The 10704-nt window shown below is 35.6% G+C and overlaps 2 protein-coding genes across 2 annotated transcripts; both read left to right on the forward strand.

Annotated features, from left to right (window-relative positions):
* Nucleotides 1-437: 437 nt before the first annotated feature.
* DER1 (DERLIN-1) lies at nt 438-3614 on the forward strand. Its single transcript, XM_079053888.1, has 7 exons — nt 438-570; nt 2019-2154; nt 2266-2339; nt 2425-2518; nt 2671-2799; nt 2873-3033; nt 3413-3614. Exons 1-7 carry the CDS (start codon nt 554-556, stop codon nt 3522-3524), a joined length of 723 nt encoding a protein of 240 aa, XP_078910014.1. The 5' UTR covers nt 438-553; the 3' UTR covers nt 3525-3614.
* A 1493-nt stretch (nt 3615-5107) lies between these two features.
* Nucleotides 5108-6179, forward strand: LOC145115197 (profilin-1). Its single transcript, XM_079051431.1, has 3 exons — nt 5108-5370; nt 5724-5861; nt 5938-6179. Exons 1-3 carry the CDS (start codon nt 5242-5244, stop codon nt 6070-6072), a joined length of 402 nt encoding a protein of 133 aa, XP_078907557.1. The 5' UTR covers nt 5108-5241; the 3' UTR covers nt 6073-6179.
* The last annotated feature ends 4525 nt before the right edge of the window (nt 6180-10704 follow it).

Raw genomic sequence — 10704 nt, forward strand, 5'->3', positions numbered from 1 at the left:
ACAAATGTATTCCGAAAACGATGTATTACATTTTATGAAAACAAAACTTACACGCAAAAAAAAAGTCAAATGTATTCCGGAACCATGGTCTGAAATCATACTCCGAAATTCCGGAGACCTCTCCGAAACAATGTGTTACAGAGAATGTGGTTACTTTACCAAAAAAAAAAAAATTGGTCATTTTTGTTAGAAGATCGTTTATAATGGTTAGATTACTCAATTTCCTAGATTAAAATGAGTTGATTTTGGTTATTTGCCCTCCTTCCTTGAAGTTGAAGGATCAAGTCCGTCGTTGACATATGTGGATTTAAGGAGTAGTTTAGAAATAGGTTAAATTTGTCGTTAAAAAAAAAAAAAAAAAAAAAAAAGTCAAGAAGTCAATTATAAGAAACCACCCGAACTGAAAACGGGTCGAATACCATGGCGAAGCTTCCAGATTACGAAATTGTCTATCTTCCGGCTTCCGATGGGAAGTTATTCATAAACTCGCATCAATAGTCGTCTCTTTCTTTCTCATCAAGAAATAATCCGTCGTTGCGTCATTTCTGCTCCAATGTCATCTCCAGCAGAGTAATTTTCTCAAATTTTCACTAACGATCGTTCGCGTGCTATGCTATTGCTTGATCTTCGTTGATTTGTAGTGTTAGCTTATTTAAATCGTGCAACGATTCAATTGAGGCTTAACCACTTGCTATAGCGATTCGAATTATGTCTGCGTGTTGTCTATTTGATTTTGTGATCAAAGAGTTGCTATGTAGGTTACACTGCCAATTAGGTAGTTGTTGGGGGCGCTTATGTGCGAAATTCATGTTAATTTGAGTTTGTTAGCCGAATTATTTTACATTGTTTGCTCATTTAGAGCGTGATCTTTTTTTATTTTGTAGGTTTATCCGATTTTAATTGCTTGTTGTTCAGATATTTTTGTTTGATCTGTAATTTCCATGATTTAGTATGTGAGTTGGAATTTGAGTAGTGACATGCTGTTAATCATTGTTATGTTTAAGTTATATGGCTAATTGCTGTTAAAAATTCATATAGTAGTGTATGGAATTTTGGCCTAGGTTTTACTGTTATTGTTAGGTGTGCTTAGCTAGGGCTTGAAAGGATCAGAATTGGCCTGATTGGCATATAGCCATGGGGAAGAACATGAGGATTGTCTAATTGCGCCCCAATCTTACATTCTTTTTTATCTACTTATTAAGTTAATTCAACAAAGAGGACGAATTAGGAAGATATGTTCAGTTTATGCAACTATGCTTTTTAAGTTACTTTTTTTAAATAAAATATGGCGTTTCCAGAATTTACTAGAACTTCCTGATCTACACACAGTCACACACTAGATATTTGAATTGTAGTGGTGGAAAGGTGAGGGAGGAATCCTTGAAAAGGTGTCTTGAGACTTAAAGGAATAGGTTATAGCTACGACTAAAGTCTGTCACTTATTGAAAAAAATACTTCCAGACATATAGATTAGCAATGTTAAATAGTGCAAGTGTTGTGTCTATCATCAAGATTAAGTATCCACATAAATTTTAGTATACAAAAGGAACAATTTTATTGGATTATTTTAGAGCTGTTAGGTTGTTCTCTCCTTTAGGCAAGAAATATATATAACTGTAACCCAATAACAATATTTAAAGCTCATAAATATGTCACATTTGTATCACTTTCCAAGTAACATTGTTTACAGTCTATTCTTTTTGGATGATTCCTAGGATAAATGCACAGAATATGTCAACATTGGATGTTTGTGGACATCATCACCTTAGTTTATCATTAAAACCATGTAATAAAGCTCTTTGCCCTACAAATCTAGCTGACAATAAACAAAATGTATGATATGCAAATATTGTAGAGTAGATTTGGATAAAGTACCACATCAGATATGCTTAACATTTCCAACTATGGCTAAGGCTTAAATGTCCATTTTTGTTATGATCATGACACATGGCTAAGGCATAAATGTCCGTTTTTGTTAAAATCATTTTGGTTTTTTAGATATTTTCTTCTCTTTACAGATTCTATAATTCACTCCCACCTATAAGCAAGGCTTATGGTACCTTGTGTTTGGTGACTACAACACTAGCTACATTAAAGCTTTTACCAATTTATTATATCGCATTGATCTATGAGCAAGTTTTCTTTCGCCTTCAGGTATGCATTATAATCATCCAAAATTCTTCATCTTAAATAATTACACTTGATCTTATATATCCAAAAAGCCACCTTAAATGATTTTGATTTGGATCTACTTTTATCTTTTAGGTGTGGAGGCTTCTTACAAATTTCATCTTCCTTGGCCCTTTCTCTATAAATTTTGGAATCCGCCTGTTAATGATGTAAGTATATAAGACCTTTTAGCATATATTTTATATATGAACCTATTTTAATTTTTATTTTATTTTTTTTTATAACTTTTGTCAGATTAAGATATGGAGTTCAACTAGAGAATGGACCTTTTAATAGACGCACAGCAGACTTCTTGTGGATGATGATATTTGGATCTTCAACACTTTTGGTGAGATGCTCTATCATATAATTCATAAAGCAACTCTTCAAAAAATTTCACTTTTTTTCTTGTACTTTGAAAAAATTGCTATAATTTGGTAGGTGTAATATAAAGAAATGGAAAACAAATCAATGAAAGTACATTGCTATTTGGATGACTAGGTACTAGCCGCCATTCCTTTCTTTGAGTCATACTTTTTGGGGGTATCTTTGGTATTTATGCTTCTTTATGTGTGGAGCCGAGAATTTCCAAATGCCAATATCAACATCTATGGGCTTGTACAACTTAAGGTACCACTTTCTTCTATTGACCTTTCTTGTATTTGACAAATTTACCCTTATGTGTTGTTTCATTAACTTTCAGGCATTCTATTTGCCATGGGCCATGCTTGCTTTAGATGTTATATTTGGTTCACCTATTGCCCCTGATCTATGTGGTATCTTAGCCGGTCATTTATATTACTTCTTGACTGTCCTTCATCCTTTGGCCGGAGGAAGAAACATTTTGCAGACACCAATGTGGTTGTATCCTTTTTGCTTGTCTGACAGATCAGGTTGTACTGTGTTTGTGTTTGGTCTTGATATTGATGTCAATGAGATAAAAAAAATGAAACTCTTGTCCCACATAAAAAGACTAGCCCAAGATTGGTGGTTGCAGCTTCTTTTTGCTCTACTCACATACTGTGTTTGACCTGTATTGGACTAGGACTGAGCGGTACAAAAATCGCAGCTTTTGTGCCATCCAAAAAAGGTGGGACAGAGACTAGCTCTCTAGCTCTATATCTCCTCTGTGCAAAAAGACGTGAATGTCCTCATTTTTCTAATTAAAAAAGCAACATTTTGTCCTATTGAAAAAAATACTGTTTTTTTTTTTTGAAATTTCTTGACTTGTTACTTGATAAAGACGTAAAATGGTTGCAAAGTACAAGATTGGAGCTCTGGTGTATACCCAAACACAGCCCGCTGGAAATACTGGTGGTGTCTTTAGAGGAAGATCTTATCGTGTTGGTGGCTGATTTTGATTTATTTTTTTTGAACTTGAAAACAATTTATTTGAACATGTTTGGATGTTAGATTGCAGTAACAAAAAGTAGTTAATTTCGCCATCTTGGGTTTTCTTAATGAGCCAATTGATAAATCTTTTAGAGGATGACTCAGAAAATCTGGATTTATACATTTTGCTTTTTTGTTGTAGATTTTGAGTTAAATATTGCGGTGGTTTTTAAAAACTAACACGTGGTCTACAAGAACATTAGAGTTTGAGTTAAAATGTTGGTTGCGGATTCAAAATAAAACCAACAATCACTTTTGAATGAACTAAACTTCTCTCGTTTTATTATAACTTGTTTTGATTTGCCAACTATTGTCATATCTACTAATAGGTGTAGTGGTAAATTATTATTTCTAAGCATGAATGAAACATGTCAAATCGGTACAAAGTTTGCTTAATATGTACCCATATGGCCATATATAAACAATCTCACTAATCGTTCGAAAATTAGATTATTATGATTGAACTAATATAGATTTTGCAATTGTATTTTACATATTAGTTTTGCTATAAATTTAAAAAAAAAAAAAAAAACTACAAAAAATAAGTTTGTAGGTAAATCCAGATTTACAAAAAATTTACTTAATTTTTTCAAACCTTTATTAAATAGTTATATGACTTGTCTACCACATACAAACAATTTATGTTTTTTTTTTTTTTTTTTTTTTTTTTTTGTTAAGCCCTATACAACAAAACTTGGTAACGTTGGAAAAGTCAGAAAAGCGGAAAACTTGGTCACTAACCGGATGCGATGGACTATGTTCCATTCAGTTGTCAGTTCTAATTTCATTTCAAGAAACTAGTTATCAGTTCGGCTTAAGACCATAAGGTAGCGCCGGTTTGAATTGGATTGAAAGAGAATGGACTGGACAAGCTGTATGCATATCGTTTGGTACAACTATAACCAAGGGCATATCCACTAGCATGGGCCCACTTGAAAGTGAGTCTCAATATCACCCCATATTTTACTAAAAAACGCCCACTAGATTCGTAATTTTGAGAAATAACTCATTTCCCCCCTCTCAGAAAAAAAAAATGTATATCCTAAAAATACAGATTTTTATATATTTTATATTTGTTTAATCTTTTTTTTTTATGTATGATGGTACTTAAGGTTCTAAAAACACCCATAAAATTGTCACTTTAAATCACGTCTTACAAACGATATAGTTCGCCACGACTAGTATAACCTGAGACTTGACATTGTTGTCAAATCACATTAACGTTATTTAGAACATTGATGGTACCTGCTAGTTGTCGTTTTAGATCCACCACTATATATCATCATTCACTTTTTAATCGGTTTCTAGTTGTTTACAATATAACACGACCAAACTCGCAGACTAATTTAAATCTAAAACAATTATTTAAAACCACAAGGACCATTCGTGTAATTTACTTTAAATCTAAAACAATTATTTAGCTCGTATTAATTTGAAAATTCGGTTACTTTTTATTGTATATACGAAAACATGGGTATATTCGTAATTTGATTTTAAAATAACAAAGGAAGTCCTTGAATAAAGGCGGGCGGGAATGGAGGTGATTGAATGGAGGCGAGAACACCGCTCGCTCGTTATTCAAATTAACCCTAAAATCAATTTTAATTCTAACATTTTCTACCGATTTACAGTTGCAATTTCGAATCAATCACATCAATCTCACACAAAAACAACCTCAAAATGTCGTGGCAAACTTACGTTGATGAGCATTTGATGTGTGACATCGACGGCAGTGGTCAGCATCTCTCTTCCGCTGCCATCTTCGGCACCGATGGCACCGTCTGGGCTAAGAGCACTTCCTTCCCCCAGGTCTCTCTCTCTAAACTTATTTCCTCATTTTAGGGCTCGTTTTACAATCATCATCGTGATTTTCTGCAACAAATTCGTTTTGTGGCGCTGATTTCAACTAATGTTGTATCTGATTCGTCATAGGAATCTGGTAATTAATTCCTTTGTTATGTTCCATGATGAATGTACTCTAGATGATCTGATCATGTTATATTGTAATTTGTTCATAAGAATTCAATGCATTATACAAAAGTTAATCGCCACTATAATCGGATTATCTGTGTATTTTCAACTTCAATTCTCTTGTTTTCCCCTGATTATAGAAATCATTTCATCACTTCACATTGTAATCTTCACTACCTAAATCTATGCAGTATAAATCCGAAGAGATCAACGCTATCATCAAAGAATTCAATGAAGCAGGTCATCTAGCCCCAACTGGTTTATTCCTGGCGGGTGCAAAGTACATGGTGATCCAAGGAGAGGCTGGAGCTGTGATTCGTGGTAAAAAGGTAAACATACTTTTCCATTAGTAGCATCTTACTTTCATTTCTTCTTTCCTACACACAAAGTACAATGCATTAATAGGGAGCTGGAGGGATATGTGTGAAGAAAACAACTCAAGCCATGGTGTTTGGGCTGTATGATGAGCCAGTCGCACCTGGTCAATGCAACATGGTTGTTGAGAGGTTGGGTGATTATCTGTTGGACCAGGCTCTGTAGGGCCCACAAAGGTCTTCTTGTTATTCAAGTACTTATATATATATTATATGTTTTGTGTCTATACTCTATACTCTCTTTCATAAATTGGGATACATGGTTTTTTTTTTTTGGAGTTGTGATGTGATGTTATTATGTGTATCTTTGCAATGACTCGAAAAGGTTGAATAACTTGTTACTCCATACCGAAAAGAAGGCTTATTGTGTGTATAAGAGAAATTTCATAGTAAACATTGTTTGTTTGTTTGTTTGTTTTTTTGGTAATTGTGGATTGCTTTTTTTGTTTGTTAATTAGTTTTTGGTGAGTATAAAATTGGTTGATAGTTTTGAAAAAATTAAAATTAAATGAAACAAACTAAACTAAAGGGCTTATAGCCAGTCACGGGTTGTTCTCTCTCTCTCTCTCTCCTTGAGGTCGATGGTTCAAGTCTCATCTACGTCATAGATGGATTTAGGCGTAGTTTAGGAGTAGATGAATATATGTGATTGGATGTTGTTTTGATGCTAGATGTGCTTGTGATGCTAGGTGTTCTTGCAATGTTAGATGTTGATGTCATTCCATATTAATGTTATTTACATATAATGCTTATATATGATTTTACAGAGTCTAAAACTACATGAAACACCAAGCTTTTTGACATAATATTATGATGTCTCAGATGGAGAAGTTGAAGTTGGAGATATTCGCCATTAAGAAAACATGTCAAAAAATCCCATTTTTTGCAACAAGATTATATGACATTGAAACCTTTGTTAAATCGGGAAAAAAAAATTAGCAAACACAACATTTTAGGTAAAAGGACTTGAACATATTGTTTTAACGAAAAAAATATAAGATTCCTTCTGAAAAAAGTATAGATTGCATAAAAGTCACTATGTTTTCATTTATTCTATTTTGACATACGTATTTTTTTTCAATTAAGTCACTAATTTTTTCAATTTGTTTCAACATTGACAATGTACATGGTCACCCGGTTGCCAACGCCAACTGACATGACATTCTTTGATGATATGAAATGTTGATGTGTCACTATTTGGTGACATCACATTCTAGGTGTCAAAATCGAAAAGAACTAAAATGTGACTTTTGTGCAATTTGGTATCATCATAAAAATAATGAAAATTCCAACAAAACAAATGATAAATATGCCTTTTAATGTTAGGAAATATACATACCGCTTAGATTAGGTTCTTCTTATGTGTAGTGTGTTGATTGTTACTTTGTGATAATGATGGCTAACTAATCCTTTATGTATGACCCTTTGATGGATCTTGGTTTTCCCACCCCAAAAACTTTTTGGAGTTTACATGAGCTTGAACCATATATTCATATGAGCTTGAACCATATATTCATATGAGCTCAAACCAGGGTTTGACCCTTGTTGCTCTGCATGTAAATAAAAAATCATGTTCAAACGATAATGGTATTTTGTGTTGAAAATATTTTTGTTCAAATTGATTAACTTAACATTTTATATGTTTTGGTTGTTGTATTTATTTATTTATTTATTTATTTTGAACGGTTAGAATGGTAAATGTATTTTGTACTTGCTTTGTTAAGTAGTTGTCTTGAAGGTTGAATATTGTATATGGAGAAACGTGTGGACTGCGGAGCACTAAATACAAAGTTGAGCTGTAGAACACGCAAATCTTTTCTATCTGGGTCGGGTTGTTGACCCGGTGTAACGCCCTATTTCAGATTGTTTCCATTTCAGGGTGGTAATCAAGGATTGGATATTAGCAAGCTCAGGATCCTTGAAGAATTGAGTTTTTGGGCTCATTTGGAGGTGGATGATGGTATTTCGGTAATTTGTCATCTCGGGTTTCTATGGATATAGGATTTTTTTTTCGGGAAATCTTATGTAACATCCCAAAAATCCAGGGTAAAAATTTCATTTTTATTATAGTCAAAACATTAATGAAACTTTATCCAAACATTGAAAAACAATTCAAATAAAACAATTATCAGAGTTTATTCCCAAGATCACATATTGCGGAAAACACGGGTGTATGTGTTGCGATCGTCCCGAGCCTTCTCATTTGAAAACTGGAGTACCTGAAACAAAAACTGAAAACCGTAAGCACAAAGCTTAGTGAGTTCCCCAAATACCACATACCATACATATCCAACGAACCATACATGTCATACATAACCGTAAGCCATACATATTATTCATATACCATAATCAATAAGAGTGTATGTGTCAACCATAGTCTTGCCATTATGCCACGAGTCGCCTCGTGGTCTTTCTTGCCAGGTTGGGAGCCACAACCCTGGGTCTTACAGACAAGTGCCAGGAGCCACCTACGGGTCTTCCATGCAAGCATCACAAAGACAACTAACATACAGTCTACACTACTTAACTAATTAACTGCCAGAGTTCAGACTATGTTCTTGCATACAATGTGCCAGGAGCCGCCTCCTGGTCTTTCATACATAATGCCAAGGGATAACCCCTGGGTCTTCCTACAATACATAAACCAAATGGGCCGGCATTGGTGCCTTCGACCCATACAATAGTGAGGAGACTCACCTCGAATGCAAAAACTCCCTGAAAGAAATCCCTAGCTGCTGCCCTGACGACGCCTCCGAACTATCATATCAAAATAACACCAAATAAACAATTGGATTCCATTCCAAGGCTACCCCTGACCCCAACAAGAACCAAAGCTGACGCCCAACACCAAAAGATCCACAAAGGCCCACTAATGGCCCAATTTTCCAAATTGGGCCCAGTCCCATATGGGCCTCATCCTAAGCCCATAATTCCCTCAGTTACAATTCAGATTACCACGAGTACCCCTTGGGACAAACTTGCTCAAAGACAATAATCAAAAGTCAATGTCAACGGTCCAAGTTGACTCAACTCGTCGAGTTGTCCTTTAACTCGTCGAGTTCCTTCATTAGTCTGCAAAGATCGGGCAAAACCCAATCAACTCGCCGAGTTCACCCATGAACTCGTCGAGTTCGCTAGAAATCCAACATCTTAATTCATTAAGCTGATCTTATCGAAACTGGGCTTCACAACTTAGATCTTAACTGAAAATGGCCTCAAGAAGGGTAAAGTTTCTAACTTTACCCCTAAGAACCACCAAAATGGGTTCAAAACCCAAACCCTAAAATCAAAAGGGTAAGGACTTAATCATTAAGCACTTAATCAACAAGGATACAACTCCAAAATGCAGACCTGACCACATAAGGCTAGATGTCCATGTAAAGTTTCCAACTTTACACTTATCCATGACTAGAAGAAGCTCAAAATCATAAAAGAGGCCAAAAGAAGGACTTAATGAATGCATGAAGCTCTAGGACCATAAAGTTGGCACCTTTATGCCAAAAGAGCTCATGAAGATCATAGATATGAAAAGGATAAACACTTGGGACTTCTACTTCCCCAACAACCACCCATCCATGGCTAAAAGCATACAAATGAACCCAAGAAGATATCTAAGCCAAACATAAGCAAGGTTAGAACTTTATACCAGAAATATGCTGGAAATGGTGCAAAGAATCCAGATTTGAAGGCTCCTACTTGAATCACCACCTTGCACCAAGCTTCCCTTCCTTTAATGAGCTTCAAACACACCAAAACACACTCATAATAAGCTCACAACACTTAAGGAGGCTCTAAGGTTTCGAGATTAGGGTTAGAGGCTATGAAGGCTGGAAATGAGGCCACAACCTGGGACTTAAGGTTTTTAAATAGGGTGCAAAACCCCAAAATTAGGGTTTCCTTTTGAGTGGACAACTCGTCGAGTTTCCTCATTAAACTTCACGGCCAAGCATCTTCTACTCGCCCGAGTTGAGGCTCTTCAACTCGTCGAGTAGACCCATTAATTCTCATGATTCTTCTTCTTCAAAACGCCGAGTTAGCTCCTCCAACTCGCCGAGTTCAACTCGAAACTGACATAATTCCATAATTAACCTTCTAGATTAAGGGTGTTACATCTTAAAGAAAGTATGAGTTATTATAAGTGTAGAGCATCTCGTAACCTTTTCGTGGATATAAGAATTGCCGGAATCGGGTTTATAACAAAGGAGTTATGGCCTTCGAAAGGTTGCAAGGTTTAAGACAAAACCCTAGTACGTGGGGCGTACATAGGGAGTACACGGGGCATACTAAGGAAAATGTGAGTACGTTGGGCGTACCTCAGTGTACATTGGGCGTACGTAGGTGATGGATCGCGGGCTTTAAGAGGAGTACGCTAAGCGTGCTAGGAGTACGCGAAGCGTACTGCAGAATCATGCGAACCCTATTTTAGGGCTTTGGACCCTATTTAAGCTCATTTTCTCATAACATAACCCTAATATCTTCAGCCTCCACCCCTCTAAACCCTAGAAATCGACCCTTAGTCCCATTTTAGTGATTCTTAAGCTTGGTATGTGCTTGATGGGTGTCTTGAGAAGAAGAAGAAGTAGAAGAAGAGAATCATGTGGAGTTGTGGTTTGAGCTTCTAGATCCAGGAGTACCTTTCCATTTGCAAGCCTCCAAAGGTAAAAAAGCTTTGACCTTGATAATCTTTGTGTTTGGATCTATTTCATGGTGTTCTTTGGCATTGTTAAGTCATTTGGTGAAAATGTGAGCTTTTGATCTACTCCAGAAGTAGTGAATGTTAGATCTAAGCCCCACCCAG

The sequence above is a fragment of the Lactuca virosa genome, chromosome 5 (assembly GCF_052849685.1).
Source record: "Lactuca virosa cultivar CGN04683 chromosome 5, Lactuca_virosa_CGN04683_v6, whole genome shotgun sequence".
Lineage (NCBI taxonomy): Eukaryota > Viridiplantae > Streptophyta > Magnoliopsida > Asterales > Asteraceae > Lactuca > Lactuca virosa.